The sequence below is a fragment of the Ambystoma mexicanum genome, chromosome 11 (assembly GCF_040938575.1).
Source record: "Ambystoma mexicanum isolate Mex_15411 chromosome 11, UKY_AmexF1_1, whole genome shotgun sequence".
NCBI classification, from domain to species: Eukaryota; Metazoa; Chordata; class Amphibia; order Caudata; family Ambystomatidae; genus Ambystoma; species Ambystoma mexicanum.
The window spans coordinates 875,447,344-875,464,876 of record NC_090934.1 but is presented as its reverse complement, the minus strand read 5'-3'; the positions used below and the strand labels follow the sequence as shown (position 1 = coordinate 875,464,876).

Genomic DNA, 17,533 nt, shown 5'->3' with positions numbered 1-17,533 from the left:
GAATACCGCCACCGGTCTCGTTACCGGTGGCCGCTATCCCTTACCGCCATACTCGGAATGAGGCCCATTGTTTCCTATGTCAATTCAAGTCTTGGTTCTCTTAAGCTGTGATGTTCTCTTTCCCCGCTAGTTGCCCCCTCTGCCTATGGGCCTCATTACACGGATGGCGGTAAGGATTTACCGGTACCGGTTTTTTACCGGTACCGGTAAATCCTTACCGCCTTACTACGAGGTCCCTTTGCCGGTTGGGGAATTTAACGCCTGCTTTTTGCAGGCGTTAAAAACCAACCCGCAAAGGGACCCAGGGAGCTATTTTGCGGTACCGTAATTAGCGCCTTCCCCATTCCCATTATGCCCTATGGGGCAAAAATGGGAATGGGGAAGGGCAATGGTGGAAGGGGGAATTACCGCCCCGCCACCCTTGGAATGGGGCGGTAATTCCCCTTTCCGCCAAGACGGTGCCGGTATTTTACCGGCATGAACCATGGCGCTAATAGCGCCATGGTTCTCCGCCATCTGTGTAATGAGGCCCTATGTGTTTGTACTGTCTTGACCTTAAGCCTCTGGGTCAGTGGCAGCGCTATACAAATGTGATAAATTAAAGTAAAGTAAAGTAGATTCACCCTGTACTGTGAGGGCTTTTTTTGCAATACCTTAGACAGGCGACCAAGATTATAAAGAATCACAATGGCACTCTATATTTAGGATTTTGTTTTCATAATCCAATGTAAGTAATTTCCATTTTTATCATGATAATAAGTGCATAATGAGTTTTATGATGTGTAATGTTTTATGGAAGATTGTATTCTGCAATGAACAAACCTGATGATGAATACTATATTAATAATGGTGTAGAAATACCTGACTGTAGAAGAAAGACAGCGACCATACGAGGGGCAACCGCTTGGCATATATAAAGCGGTGTACACTCATTGTTCAAGTGTGTTTTGTTGCAAAGCACTGAAAATAAAGCTTTAATTACTGCCCCAATGCAACAGTCCTTACTTGAGAGACCTCAGAAGGTCGAACGCCTGGGTAGACTTGGCCGGAAGCAACAAACGACAACCAGCTTTCACACAGATTCTGCAGCCGTCAAATGAACCCATTGAGCTGTCTTGCCAGCTGAATAATAGGCTTTGTGGAGCAAGCTTACAATGGAATCCTTGTTAAGAAGGGAGCCAGTGAGAAGTCCTTTGAAGCAGCCACACGTGGCGAAATGTGGTGCTATACAAACAGTTCGAAATTAAAGGCGTTCTTGAGCAAGCTAACACAAAGGCCTCTGTTGCTAAATCCGTCAGAAAAGCGGTTTCAAAGTCTTGAGGCACATGATCACTCCATCCCTCAAGTTCACCGAAGTAGCCATAGGGTTAAGAGACAGGCTAAACAAAGCGCTGGCTCTAGAGGGCTGAGCGTTATTTGAGGGGCCAAGATCAAATTGCCAAAAACACAACTGTATAGTAGAGAATGGGGCATGGAAGGACAGAGATGTGCTTGATTTTAGGTAAGACATGATAATCCAAGCTGACTTTGCTAAATAAATATGAATTCATGTTCTACCTAGAATGCTCTATTAAGTAGCATGTACAAAGTGTGGTTTCTGCTATTTTCATGGGCTCATGTTACTGACCATTGTCTTGGCACGTGAGTACACTTTTTTTCTGGGTTGCAGATTTCCATATGGGGTGGTCCCTGTAGGGAGTTTAGATCGTACTTCCTACTAACACCCTAACATTTGGCTGCTATTTATCTTCCAGGTGTGAACAACAAAGTGGAGAGTTCCGCTGGGCAGCCACATCGATATCAGCAACATCCAAATGTTTTCTGTCAAACATCAATGTTGATCATCTTTCATCACTTGTGTGATCACAGGGAAAAAGGGCATGATTTTAGTTAGATTTTTATTGTCTTCATTTAATAGTGATATTTGGGAAGCTGAACTTAGACTCATCTGTACATTTGATTAATGCCCATGGGTTTCCGTGACACCTTCTAGTTGAAGTTAAATATTTTCCCTTACCTCCCATCTTGGATCAGCCCGATTTGTTCTACCTGGTGAAATTTCAGCCTGCTAGTTAAATAGTCTTTCTGCATAGCTTTTCAGTGAGGTCTCACTGCATAGCAATCCTTTGACACATTCACACCTGGGGAAAGGAGCTCAGCCAATCGGGTTCCTGTAAACGCAGGCGAAAACACACTTTGTGCTGCCTGCTTTTTGAAGCCACCTGAGGCCCTTTCCTGGGTTGCGCCATATTAATTGTGGAGAGGCAACAGGGAGCCTCTCCCCTCCTGCTCAACTGTAGCTACCACTGTCCTCACATTCCATCTAAATGAAAAACCTACCTTGGTAGACTTCTGTCATGTCCTTTGCTCCCCAGCCACACCCCTCCCGTGGCAATCATGGCCATAGAAAAAGGGATCTTTCTTGAGTGTCCTTTGGCTTATTCATAACAACCTTTTGGTAGATTTTCTTTTTCTGGTAAACTGGGTTGCGCTGCCAAGGCTAACCTGATTACCCAAAAAGAAGCCTTACCTGGTTGCTAACACCACTATTTACCTAGTTAACTGCTCTTGATTTACTTGGGCTGTTGGGCCATTATTAACCTGTGCAGCTCACATCAGGCCTTTATTGCCTCAATAATAGACCTTCTTTTAAAAGGTCAGGAACTTACTCCATCCATGACAGTCTTAACTCAGGAAGATTTTCCTTTCACCCGCCCCGCCAGCAGAACCTCCTCTCGAAGGCCTTGCATTCTCATACAATTTTTACTACAGATTTGTCTTATGGTTCTTGTCCTCCAACCACTTCTGAATTACAAGGCCAGCCTTCATTAAAAGGTAGCTCTGGTCCATGCTTACCAATGATTCCAACCTGGCCACAACTGCCAATGGCTCCTGCTTCCATTCAGCTTCCTGCACCTTGCCCTTAAAGGATCAATCTGTCAGAATTACAATGATCCATTTTCATTAATCCTTACCCAACCTAGACACACCTTTCTTCTGGGATGTCTTTAGAACCTTTATTAGAGGCTGGGAAACAAGCTAGTATTTGCTAAATAGAAACAATGGAGAATAGAAGTAGAATGGAGAATAGAAGTAGAATGGAGAATAGAAGTAGAATGGAGAATAGAAGTAGGAATGGCTGAAGATGTAGTATGTCTATTACAAAACAACTTTGTAAATGGAGAGAGAGGAGAGGAGACACTGGATGACAAAGATCACATTTATTTTAAAAAATTGGACCATAGCCAAACTTAAAGTACCACTCTCGAAATAAGAGCTCAACATAAACATGTGACAATGAAAGAATGGCTTGTTGAGCTCAGTAACCAAGATGCCAGATAGCTGACATTGAGGAGAAATAACAATGTTTCATTTAATCTAATAAAATACATCAAATCTCAGACTCCACGGATAGTCATCTGAAATACATCTGACCACTGTTAACATCTTAAGGTATTCTTGGATCATCTAGAATAACAATTCTATGTGAATACTCAACTAAGACCTTTGATTTAATAACCCAATTAAGCTACCTTGGTGCTGTGGTCCTACTAGCATGGTGATTTGGTGCATTAAAAAAGCAAATTACCATAACATAGCCTAACGGGTATCCAGTTAATATGTCGAAAAAAAAATTCGAATGACAAAAATGTCAAAAACATTTTACCTAAAAAAAGTTTTTTTAATGTATTATTTTTTCATTTACATGTTTTTTTGTTTGTTTCGCGAGTAAAAAGAAAGGGTAAAAAAAAAGGCCGGTTGGGGGAACCCCCCCCCCATTTCAAACAAAAAAGAACAATAAAAAGACATTCAAATTTTTTTTTTTGGTAACATTTTTTCGACATGTTGGCATTCGAAATTATGTAATTCGAAATAGTCACTATAAATCAGCATAACGTCAATGCAATCACTAAACATTGGGCCTCATTACACGGAAGGCGGTAACCATGGCGATATTAGCGCCATGGTTGCCGCCGGTATTTTACCGAGTCCGCCATGTTGAATGGTGGAATTACCGCCGCATTCCAAGGTGTGCGGGGTGGTAATTCCCCATTCACCATGGCCCTTCCCCATTCGCATTTTTGCCCCCATAGGACTCAATGGGAATGGGCAAGGCGGTAATTACGGTACCGCAAATTGCGGTACCGTAATCACCTCCAAGGTCCCTTGGCGGGTCCCGTCCTTAACGACTTGTAAAACCAGCCGTTAAGGTAGGGACCCGCGAAGGGACCTCGTAGTAAGGCAGTAAGGGATTACCAGTAATCTCTTACCGCCATCTGTGTAATGAGGCCAATTGTCTTGGTTGCAGAATACGATGGCCTGTCAAACGTGTTTTCCAAAATGTTCTGAAAATAACCCTCTTCCATTTTGACTATTGTTCAGTTGTGGCTGGGAAGAATCTGCCTTTCCAGCAGGTAGCGACGAAGCAACTCTATGTGTGTTTGAAGGAAAGAAAGAAAAATCCCATGTTACGCAGTTGTCACGGGCCAATCTATTAAACTGTGACTACCAAATCCTAACTAACATTAAACCCACCCTACTGTAGATGCCAGCACAACTGATGATTAAACAAGCGTAAAAGAGACATTTTTGTATCTGACTGACATGAGCTAGACATGTTGTTCTTAGGTGATGAATTGGGGTCAGAACCAATTTTGCACTGGCTCAGATTATGGGTGAATACAAAGGCTGGTGTAACACATTCACTAATTAAATATTTGTTGGCCAGAGGGGGAAGTAAGGAAGTTTCATGGCTGTTACATGTGAGGAAGTGGTTGGTAAAATTGAATGCTGGCCACTATTGGACTGACCCTATGCTCATCACTAAAGCTGCTGCAATACAGTTCAAGCAGCAACCGTTTTTCATCTCTAGAGCCGAGAGAGAACATATGGAAATACAGAAGGGCACTAACAGAAATGTGGCCATTTTCGCAATACAAAATTACCTATTATGGGCACATAATCCTGCAGAGAGAAACCTCTTGACTAAAGCAAGATATACTTGCCTCTTATAAGATCCACACTGTCCCGCTGGTCAGGGGGAAGAGAAGGCAAAGAGTGCCCTTTGGGTTGTGAGGCAGAGGAGGATTCTCTGCATTGTGTGCTCTTCTGTCCAGTTTTTAAAGACATTAGAGCAAGAACGCTGGTCCCAGCTCTTAAGGAAAGACACTTTGTGCAATGTCGACCTTCTTTGCTATATCTCCTTTGTGCAGAGAGCCTGTATGAGAGCTGGTGGCTGTTGTCATTTCTAAGAAAAGCTGTCACTAGAAGGGCATCTGTGTTATCTATTATTTCTGTTTGACGGATGTCCCACGCCTGTTTGGCTCATAATAACAAATAGGGCAGCCACATATGACTGCGTGAAAGTCAAAGAAACTGGATGAGATGGAAAGGATCTTAGCATATTTAAGCGGTTAGTGTTTTTTGTACTGACAATCTATGTATTTCTTTATATTTATTTTTGCTGAATTGGTATTTATGAACAGATTTTGTAACCAAGTATCCATGGATTTTTTATTTATGTTTTTAATTAATGTTTTTGATAAATGTGTCGCTGTTAATAATTGCATATATATTTTAATGCTTGTATGGCTTTATTGATGAAATAACATGATTTTGGTTGTGTATGATCTTTTCATATACTGCACCTGCCCTTCAATATGTGGCCATGCAAATATGGCACTTGAGGGACAGTGCACCCGCCTGATTTACCTTCCACTGTGTGTCCACCGTATTCGCCTTGAACAAAGTCCACCCTGGGCTCTGCCACGCCTGACAGAAGGCTGGCCTGGCCAATCCCGGATGTACCTCCCCACTGTCTGCTCAGGTCACGGTAACACATAATGGACACATGCTCTTCAGAGTGACACTGCAGCACACCTCAGGCACATCATGCAACCCCTCAAAGACTACTTTCTGTACTTTCCTGTAAGGACAAGAAACTGCTCCCTGGGGTACATGCATTTTAGTAGGATTATTTAGCCTTTGCCCTTTTAAAATCAGTGCAATGCTTTGATCATTCTTTTCAGAATATGCAGCCATGCAAACTCTCTAACCCTCATTCACCCTCTTAACTTTCCACATTTTTCATAAGCATTTGACCTTTCCCTCCCTTTTTTCCTATTCTAATCTCTTGCAAACCGAGGTCTGGATACCATAGACATGGCAACAATATGCCATTCTCTACACAAGCCATTGTGATGTAGGACCACTAAGGTCTGAACAGAAAATATGGCTATCTCACAACAGGAGGAACTCACGCTGGTCAGTCTTGAGGCTCGAAAAGGGTTTGACCCGGCGGAATGGGATTTTCTCTCTTTGGAAACCAAATCATGATGCTGTTGAAATGCTTTTGTAGGAACACAAGTGCAAACATTATTGACTGTGATTCATCACACTAATTTTGAGTATTTCATGTGACACCTGTCACCACTCCTTTTGCAGCCTTTATGGAACCATTTCATTAAGACCTTACACTGGATGAATTATTCAGGTGCTTTCTTTTTTTGGGTCATTTACCTTAAAGTTGTAGTGGTTTATTTATTTTCTACCAGGACCACAACACGTATGTCAAATGGTCAAAATAATGTTTGGCAATTTTCCACTATAATGTTAAGGTCAAGCAGCAGTTGCTCCTAGCCCACCCGTGAGCCCTATATATAGGATTTCTACAGGTTGTTGAGAAGATGGCATGGTTAATCACCTTGCACCATTGCTGAGGTACCCAATCAAATTCAATAACTATGTTAACTCTGTGATACTCCTCTATAAATCACTTAATCATTCCAAGTTGTTTTGTGTAATTTAGTTTCTATTGAGGTTTTACATCCCAGACAATTAAAGCACATTTCAAAGCAAAATAATATACCCTATATGAAGCTCTGATATCGTCAACCGGTTACAGAAAAGAGTGACAATTCTGTATTGCCCTGGGGCGGAATGTCTAACGCCGGCCAAACCCCACTAGTGGATCACCCCAAGTTTTGATCATCACTCATTTCAACACGATATTCGCAACTGATACATTTGCCATCCATGTAGTACTGCATGAAAATAAGCTCATATGTGACTCTAAAGTAATTTACTCCATATTTCTATTCGTTAGTTGTCTCAACATAAAGTTTTCATCGTAGTCATTTTTTATTCCCTCAACATAACATGTGATAATACGGCAAAGCCGAAACATGCTTCCGGCTCTGAATTCTTGTCGAGAATTCTGAAATGCAAACACGTACACATAACACGCATAAAATTGCCATGCATTATTGCGCAAGTTGCTTATTTAAAAGACAAAAATAGACCACCTTGAAACAGACCGCCACGCAGAGCTTAGGGTACTTTAAGTCTGTACCCCCCACCATAGCACCAACGTTCTTTTGCATTTTCCCTCTGTCCTCCATAACTTAAGCTACCCCCTGCAGCCCCCTCAAATGGTAGCGGTGCATGTAACAACTCTGAGGAACATAACATAACATTTTGGGTATACATTCATATTCTCCTCATCACAAAAAGGCTCAGTGAAACACTGTTTTGTTGGTTATGCTCAGGGTAAAACATAAATACCTCCGAAGAGCTGTTGACAATGACATTGAAATTAATGAAATAACGTTATCCAAATACTTTCTCTATAAACTCCATATCATTGTTATATTTCTTCAAATTAATATGCCACACAAATATCACCAGGGTTGAATGGCGTCAGCGTATTTCACGCCATGCGGTATATTGTTCTGAAGTTCTGGAGCATCGGGAGGATAGCTCAGGGGCAACGTGTTCGCCTTGGAAGCAAGACGACATGGGGCACCACAGGTTTGATCCCCGGGTCCCTGCTTAGAAACCTCTGGGTGTTAAGAGCGTTATAAATAACCTAGAATATCATATCTTACATAGGAGGGGGGCTTTTGCACTATAGCTGTAGCCAGCCTAATGTCACCATTTATAGTTTATAATCTGAAACAAGTTACAACATCTTTCACTCCCACTTCCTGATGCTGTACTCTCTCCATCAAGTAGACATACAAATGGAACTCTACCCCTTGCCCCCTCTGCACTCATGCACTTATCATGTCTTTACCCTTTTCCTCCTAAAATCACACTGTTCCCCTTTGTACCTGTGTTGCCTTCGGGCCTTTCAGCACTTACTGCATTCATCCTGCTGCACTTAATATTGCACTAGATTGTACCTGTTTTATTTCTATGTGCAGCACTTACTGACTTACTGCTCCCATCTTCTTCTATGCATGCTCTCATCTGGACTGCACTTGCCTGATCTAAATATGCTCCCCAATGATCAGTTGGCCAATATACTTTCCCTTTTGCTTTTGTTGCAACAAAACAATAATGAAATACAATTGCTAATAAATGAAGGACTGTTCTATACTGGCAAATTTCAAACAAAGCTTGCCACATTATCTTCAGACATCTGCAAAAAATATGATTACCAGCAAACCTGAAAAAATATTGTCTTAACTGTTTGTTACGTTGCATTGCAGTAAGCATAGCATTTTAGGAGAAAGTGTTTATGATCGGGTTTTAGGAAGTGGCCCATGGTGGATGCAGAAACAGAGCGCACTGGAGGATTTTGGGGGCAGAGAAAGGAAGACGAGGCTATGAATTTGAAATACCTGTTTTATCTCCCCCTGTTAGCCCTGCCACTATTCACAAAACTCATAAAGCTCAGGGCACATTATCCCTAACCTATGATATCACCCACAGTGGCAACAATAAAGTGAATGTAATGTATGTAATTGTCATTTGTAGAGCACCCTTTCCCATTAGTATGGTCTCAAAGCACTGTAGGTGAACGCCCTCGGGGGACCGAAGTCCAGGTATGGGACATTTGTCAGAGGAGTTTAGAATGCATGATTGCATTTTAGCCAATTCGAAGGTAGACAGGAGTGGGCAAGTCCCTGCTAGCAACCCATGTCAAGCTGGCATGTGGATGGGTGCTGTGCCGTAGCCTGGAGAGTATGTGAGAGCAGAAGACTCATTATGTGTGCAGCTAGACTGAATTTCTTTCATGGGGGATAGCTGCATTCTTATGGCAGCGGTGTTGTGTAATGTTTCTTAGAGTAGTATAGGCTAGCAGATGTGTGTGGGTGGATGGTGGTGCCTTTCGGCTATCTTCCATAAGCAGGGAATGTGATATGTACCCGTGTGTCTTAGCCAGTTTCTTGGTTTCGTAGAGGCAGCTGAAATTAGAAGAAGCAAATTCAAAGTGTGCGGCTAAATTATACACAGTGGCTCCATTCAGAGTAGCTAACTATAGCACAGTGGCTATACTAAAAAATGCAGCTAAATATAACACAGTGGCTATACTCAAAAGAATACAGATACACATAATACGGAGGATGCTGACTATGCCCAAGAAAAAAACATGTGGCCTGTCTCAATATATACCAGCATTGCCCTGTAAAACACATGTTCATGCTGCCTATGCCCAACAATACATGCTGGTGTTGCCACTGAAGAACCTTTTCATGCTTCGTCTGCCAAATAAATACTAGCATGCCACTATAAGAACACAAATGTATGCCCAATATATATATATATGTGTGTGTGTGTGTGCGTGTTTTTTTCACACAATTTGTTCCAAATAAATGCTAGTCTTCCCACCATAAGAACATTGTCATGCTGGCATTGCACAATATACAATTTTTACCACAATAAGAACGTTCGTGCTGTCTGTGCCCAATATATGGTAGCATTGCCAAGATAAGCATTTTTCAATGAGAGTAACTATTGTCTCCCCACCACTCCTCCAAACTCATGCATAGATAAATTCACACACACACACACACATATAAACACACATGCATGCATGCAACACAAACACATTTTAAAAAAATATTATGTTACTTAGCTAAGTTTAGCTAGACTCTGCCAGTCTGCACCTCTCCAGATTACCACCTACCAACTCTTCATGTGTATTTCCAGGCAGGAGACAAGAAGCAGAGAGAGGTGTCAATCAACGCCTCTTCCAGAGTCCTGTACGTGCTCATGGGCCTTGAAGCCAGGGCCCATGAGACCTTGAGCTGCAACCTTGAAGCTGGGGGAGCAGAAGTCCCCTACCCTTGCCTGCACCGTTAGGCATTCGTGGCTGGGGCACACTGCACACAAATGGCCTACCAGTTATCCTGCAAAACTGGCAGGCCCCGGTTCCATGTAATAATGTTGCCACAAAAATCTTGCCATGCAAAAATATCGCTGAAAAATGGCCGTTTTTTGTGGCGACATTATTGCATGGAACATGCGGGGGACACCCCCGCAACCCTCAATTATTTTTTTGTTTTTTGTTTTTTTTTAAATTATTATTATTATTTTTTTTTGCCCCTGTCCCCATATATATCGCCACCCATATAATATCGCGACGACCTTTTCCCGGCAATATTATTTACGGTGACCATATATATGGGGATAATATTACCTGATACCCAGGCCCCGGAGAGCAGTGCTCAGCTTCTTATTGCAGCTGAGGCAACACTCAGGCTTTACTGTGCCTGCTCTTCTGGCTCCTGCTTAACTTAAGGGGTGGCGGAGCACTAACTTGTCGACTCATTATAAATGAGGCGCCACTGCTCTAGTGATGCCCTTACTCCACTTTTTTGGAGAGCCTACGGCTGCATTAAATGGCATTGCGATATAACAAACATTCCTCTCACATGATTGGTCCTTTTCCTTTTCTATAGGCGATATTCTCCCCTTACTGTATCACGTGCTCACACTCACCCAATATCAGACCTGCCCTCCTGGACTCTGGTCCTCCTCTCACTCCTCCATAGTAGACCTTTCCCTAAAGGATGCTGTCCCTTCACTATGCTGCAGACCTTCCTCTTACTGGGGATCATATCTTTGCACTCATCCCATGTCAGACCTTCAAATTAGAATGTGTGTCCACTCACTCTTCCTTAGCAGAGCTTCCACGTTTGAGGCTTGTCCTTTCACTTTTTCATAGCAGAGCTTGTGGGTCCTGTCCTCTAACTCGCACCATGGGAGATCTTTCTCTTTTAAAGGATGAACACTCTCACTTAACCCAAAGTAGATATTCCTCAATGAAGCATGTCCTTTGACTCCTCTACAACAGACCCTTCTCCATGGAGGCTTACCAGCTCACTCTTTAGATGTAAATCATTTAAATCTGGAAAGTCTACAAGCACCCAGAGCTTAGGGTACTTCCCATCTTCATCCTCAACATAATATGCACTGCAATCTGGCCTTTCCCTCTCCTCTCAACTAACCAAACGCCCCCATTCTCTTCCTGATCTGCCAGAGCGCCTGGAGACCATGCATATGGCAGCGGCGCACGAGACAAATCTGAATAACATACATAACATTAGATTCAACAGTGTGTGTTTAACCATTCATCATACTTCAGGCCATAAACTCATTAGAGTACCCGTTCCCTTTCACTTTTCCTGAATCCAACCTTACTTTTCAGCGGAGTACTGTGATGACTCACCTAATGTAGGGTGGACCTTCCTGTGTTTTGAGCAGTTGCCTCCTTGTCCATGGTCCAACTATCTTCTTTTTCCTTACAGCTCCTGGCACTGGCTGTCGGCATACTGGCCCTTATTACCCACAGCGGTGGTCAGTTCACAGTCATCAGCGATGTTGTCCGCGGAGAGAATCCCTATCAAGCCGTCTATGGTGCAGGTCAGTGGTGTGCTGCACACTTGTTTTCTTACAAAAGTCAGGTCTTGAAGCAATGTGTGCCATTCTCTGTCAGCAAATGGGGATTTATTTCTCTGTACAGAATGATCCATTTGTTAACCGACTGGGCGCTCAACATGGGAAGTATGCATTGCTTGCCACAGAGTCCGGCTTAAGGTATGCATGCATGCAGGCACGTGTGTGTGTGTGTGTCATGGTAAATGAAGTGGTGTACCCCCAATTAGCTCACCAGTTTCATAAAAGGATATTGTTTTCCATACTGAATTTGCAGACAGAAAGTCAGTAGAGCCATTCTTGATGCCTTTGCCAGGTACTGCTGGGCATAATCTCATGAATTCACAAGGAAAACTCAATAAGAACACAGAGTTGATGTCCAGACCCTCCTTCTCCTCCAAAAGACCACTAGACTGCAAGTCTCTGGTCCAGGTTCACACAGGCATCTGCGTCCCTCCTCCCCTGCAAAGAAGCAGAGGTCCTGGCACCAGACCAATAGAAGGTCGCCTGAGATGGTTCTGGGACAAGTTATCCCGACAGTATGGAGATGCCTGGATCAACAGACTGGTACGGTGGGCATACAAAATAGTATTATCCACAACACTGCGTTCATCCACTCTCCACACTCCTTTCCCCAGGGGACAAGTCAAGAGGGCACCAATGCTACATGCCATCCAGGAACTGTTACTGAAGAAGACCACCAGACGAATACCTGCCGGAGAAGAGGAAACGGGTGTACTCAATTGTATTCCTAGTCCCCAAGCTATCAGTAACATTCAGACTCATTTTCGATCTGTAAAGGCTAAATCTCAAAGTAGTGTCTCAACACTGGAGTGTCTGCAGCGAATTATTCCCCTAGTGTATGAGGGTAATTTGTTGGCATCACTGGATCTGCAGGGCGCCTACTTCCATGTACCAATCTGGAATCCGCACCAACCGTTCCTGAGGTTTACTATAGGGAAGGAGAATTACCAGTTAAGAGTCCTCCTGTTGGGTTGAAGTCGGCACCTCAGGTTTTTACAAGGTCATAGGATCGATTGTTGGCTCTCTCCATCTCAATGGGTTGCAGGTGTTCCCATATTTAGATGATTGGCTGAACAAGGCCTCATCCTTGGACCTGCTGGTTCAGCATGTGGAACTAACTTGCAGTATGTTAGAGACCATGGGGTTCATGATCAACAGGACCACGTCCCAGCTCCTGCCATCTCAGGATCTCCAATCCATTAGAGCAAGGTTTGGAACGGAGGCATGGAAGGTGATGCTACCAGTTGACAGGGCGCACAGACTGCAGAAAATTCTGAGGGATGTGTTCTTGGAACCTCGGGGCTCAGCAAGGGACTTCCTGCAGAAAAGGGGCATCTGTCCTTGTGTGTTTTCCTGGATCCCTGGTCTTGCCTTGGTGTGAGACAATTTTTGGTTGCCCTTCACCAGTTTAGGTAAGAAGGCTCCCATGACCTCAACATCTTGATCACAGTCCTACCATCGCTGTGACAGGAGTTAAAATAGTGACTAAAGCTACCTAACGTCCTTAACGATTTACCACTGAAGCAGTCACTCAATCCCATTGTTGCCACAGATGCAAGCAGGATTGGTTCAGGACCAGTCTTACCTAGAGTTGTGAATAGAACAGGAGGCTTCTCACTCCTCTGATAAGACTGAATTGGCAGCAGCCCCAAGAGCCTTTAGGGCGTTCACTGCATTCATTAATGGGAAGTCTGTTTTACTTCAGACCTACAACACATTAGTGGCTTATGTGAACCAGCAGAGGGTCTGCTCTCAGAATCCCTGGACCTTCTAGCGCAAGAACTTGAGAATTGAATGGAGTTGAACCTCTTGTCCTTAACGGCCGTGCACATCAGAGGGATGGTCAACTCAGTAGCAGACAAGCTGAGCAGGGCTTTCCCTCAGCATTATGGTACCTGGTGGAAGCAGTATTCCAGGACATGTGCAGGAAATATGGATTCTCCAGTGTGGATCTATTTGTGTCCCCACAGGGTTCATGCAATATCTATCATCTGGTCAAAGGATCTTCTGTATGCCTTCCCTTCTCTCCCATTGAGCCCAAAGGTGTTGGTAAGGAGTGGGGACTCAGTATGAGCTGTATACATAGAATTGATCAGTTCCTTCTCAGAAGAGGTCATGATAGTGCTTATGTTTTGGCCACACAATGGTTGGTTGCCTCTCTTAATGGACCTAGAAATAGCCCTGGTGTTTCTCCTTCCCAGGCATCTGTATTCCTTATGCAGCTTTCAAGGGCTAGATTATCCAAATCGGTTAGTGTGCGGCGCTTGAAAATTGAAAGGGAAAGGCTACAATTCAGAGGGCTGTCTATGAAGTAGCCTGTTCCAATCAAAAAGAGAACAAGCCTTAATCCCTGAATGCATGGGAGAGGCATTGGGGGCATTTTGTACCTTGTTGTAGAAAAACAGATGTGTCCACTACCTTATGTCCTGAAACAAGCATCCTTCAATGTGTCCAGCTGGGTTTTAATTTGGGTTTTTTAGTGTCTCCTTTGAGGGCTCAGTTGGCTGCCATTTGTGCCCTGAAAGAGGTAGGAGGGAAAGACGCGGGGGTTGAGGAGTTAGTCAATAGGCTACTGAGACGTTTTCCCCTCTGGTCTAGACCCATTCCTGTTTCAGGTTTGCCCCCTAGGATTTTACTTCTGTCCTCATAGCCTTAGAGGCTGGCCCCTTTGAACCTATGGAAGACATTTCTCAACACCATTTTTACTGGTGGCCATTACTTCAGCGAGACGTTTGAGGGAAATCTGCACTTTATCTTGTGTGGCCCCCACAACTGGTTGTTCATCCCGATACCCTGTTTCTTAGATGTCATCCATCCTTCTTTCCAAAGGTGGTTTCCACTTTCCATAGATCCCAGGAAATTGTCTTTGCATCCTTTTTTCCTGACCCCTCGTCCCCCGAAGAATTCAGATGAAGTAAGCTGGATGTCCACAGGGTGGTCCTCGTCTATCTAGAGAGGAGTAGGATTTTTCTTGGTTATGGGGGTTCAAGCTCAAAAGGAAGACATGGGACTGAGAAGTTTGGAAGAACGGGTCATAGAAAGTCTATGAAAAGAAATACAGGAAGAGCAGTAGCTGTGGGTCTGTTGTGGGTAGAAGTTGCCGGTAAAAGATGTGGATATTCCTGAAGCCTTCAGTTCCTTTTGATGGGCCCGGCTTTTTGAGTGGTATTTCCCTCTGATGTTTTTGGGGAATTTCGAGTGTCAGCTTAGACGGCTCGGAGTGGGGTCCTGGGCTACGAAAAAACACTATGTGTATGATTTATTCACAATTTTATTATTATTATTGGGGGAAAAGAGGAAGGCTTGGAGGGGAACATGAGAGCCACTCACAATTAGCAAAGCCTGTGGGTGGCGGGGGGAGTAAATAGAGCAGTGGAGGATGTTATGGCAGTATGGGAGTGCAGTTTGGTGAATGAGGGCAAAACGTATGACGCATTTAGGAGGATGTGGTGCATTTGCTGTATGTGGGTAATGGAATATATTACATATACTTTAATGGGTTGCAAGAAGTTGTTCAGAACATTTTGTGGTGTGGGGAATGGTTTCCTGAATGAAAGCATTGTTGGCAAGGTGTTGGGGGTAAGAGTTTTGAGAGTGGCCATGCTAGTTGCAATGTCCGAAGGTTATGGGTTGGGTTATAGGGTTTTAGCAATGTTCTGGTGCAGAAAGTTCAGCACACAGAGGGGAGTCCAGGACTTACAAGAAGAGCTGATGAGCATCGAATGGGCTGGAGTGAGGGGAGCTTAGATCTGAGATGGTGCCTTGAGGGAGAAGATTTGAATGTTCTATGGTTTAGTTGATAATTAGAGTAGATGTGTGTTGTTACTCTGCCAGGAGGAGCCAATGAGCTGTATACATTGAATTGATCATTTCCTTCTCAAATAACATTTTCCACACAATAGTGATGTTGGAGATAGGTTGCGCCATCGGGTTGTACAGCTCAGTGGCAACGCGCTCGTCTTGGAAGTAAGACAACGCAGTGCAGCACGGGTTCAAACCCCGGGTCCGTGCTTAGAAGCCTCTTCGGTATTAAGCACGTTAAAAAATAACCAATCATACATCATTCATCCCACTCAATGGTCCTTGCACCACCAAGAAGCCGGTGGCCAACGCCAGAGGACAGATGGGGAGGAGGGTACAGCAAACATAGAACAGGTGAGCACGGCTGCAGAGGAGCCTGCTGCAGAAGATGGTCCATGCGAAGAGGAGTGTCTGAAAGGGAGCCCTGCTGCTGAAGGCATGTGAAGGTGTGGTTGGGTATGAAGTATCTCCATTGCTCAGTGCCTGGTATACCCAGCCCCGGCATTGCCACCTTAAACGAATGCTGGGTCTGTGTGCAACCATCGTACCCAAGGAGTAGCCCAAACACACAGGGGATCTGATAGAGCGGCTTCAAGCAGCAGGGACTGGCGTAGGCCTGGAGGGAGTGTGATGGCAGGCGGGGTGGCCATCGTTGGTTTGCCTCACAGACCTGCAGAAGATGGCGCAGAGCCGGGATGGAATCAACAACGTAAATGGCAACCAGCAGCAATTGGTTGTGACCAGGTGGAATGCACAGTTCCTTCACGGAGTGTGCCCGAGATCCAACTCCCCAGCATAGGATGTTGGTAGCAGGCCTGCACAGTCTCACTGAAACCCCATGCAGCTGTTAATCCCTTTGCCGGGCACAGGCAGTGAGTTTTGCTTTGGGACATTCACTCCTCCCCTCCAACGCCGCCAACATGCAAGTATGTTTCTACTTCCTAAAGTAGTTAGTGTTCCCAGTCATGTTGTGCTTGTGACCCTTCCGACCCACCAGAACACAAAATCATCCCTCGTCATGCCCTTCCCTGGTCTGAGCTAGCACCAGTTTTAAATGCATGTCAATTTCATACTCACACTTGATCCCTGGGACCTCTTGTATTGTGTCTGGGCTGGCGTGCAAAGATATGGTGATGGGGAAGCCTTTCCCATTTTCAGCGCCATTTCCCCTAGGCAAAGGAAGAACACAGAAAAAGTCTTTTTGTATTTTCACCACAACCACATGTTCTCTGTGGCGCAAGAGTCCAGCCGTGGCACGCCCGCCTTGCCGCGGGAACTCCACAGCCTGGGCATTTCTGATCAAACTGAATCTCCATTATACACAGAGCATTTTGCATCGCTTCATACCTGCTGCAGTCACCAAGGACAACCATTTGAGAGGCCAGGGGTCAGATTACAGAAACTTTGCACCGGTGCAAGTGCAAAGTTTGCACGGTATTAGCACTAGGGCAAAGTTTGCCCTATTTTTAAAAACACTGGGACACATTAAAAAACCATTGCACCTCCACAAGTGCAGTTTGGCACATTAAAAGCACCAGGGCTAAAATTGCCCTAGTGCAATAAAGATACATTTTTATGCATTTTTGCATCAGGGCAAAGATTGCCCTATTGCTAATACCATTCCGTATTAGCACTAGGGCAAACTTTGCCCTGGTGCCCAAATGCAGCGAAAATGTATCTTCATTGCACTAGGGCAATTTTAGCCCTGGTGCTTTTAATGTGCCAAACTGCACTTGTGGAGGTGCAATGGTTTTTTAATGTGTCCCAGTGTTTTTAAAAATAGGGCAAACTTTGCCCTAGTGCTAATACCGTGCAAACTTTGCACTTCCACCAGTGCAACATTTCTGTAATCTGGTCCCAGGTTGGGTTGTTCGCATTTAGCGTGATATCCCCCCTACACATCCACATTGTGCATCTGGGGAGCCTGGTGGGACTTGGGCCAAATGGTTGGCTTGAACTCGACCGGAGCTTTAAGCCATTAGCCCTCAAGAAAATGGACCATGCCCGCCGCATGTCACTCTGCGCCTGATGTCTTGTCCCACCC

At 44.4% G+C, this 17,533-nt stretch overlaps 1 protein-coding gene across 3 annotated transcripts in view; it reads left to right on the top strand.

The window, feature by feature from the left end:
• Positions 1-17,533, top strand: part of TSPAN32 (tetraspanin 32) — an 882,228-nt gene that overhangs the window by 55,622 nt on the left and 809,073 nt on the right. For all 3 annotated transcript variants that reach the window (XM_069623936.1, XM_069623937.1, XM_069623938.1), the window contains exon 2: positions 11,538-11,652. In XM_069623936.1, the coding sequence (XP_069480037.1) occupies positions 11,538-11,652 (115 nt within the window). The remainder of the gene's footprint in view (positions 1-11,537; positions 11,653-17,533) is intronic.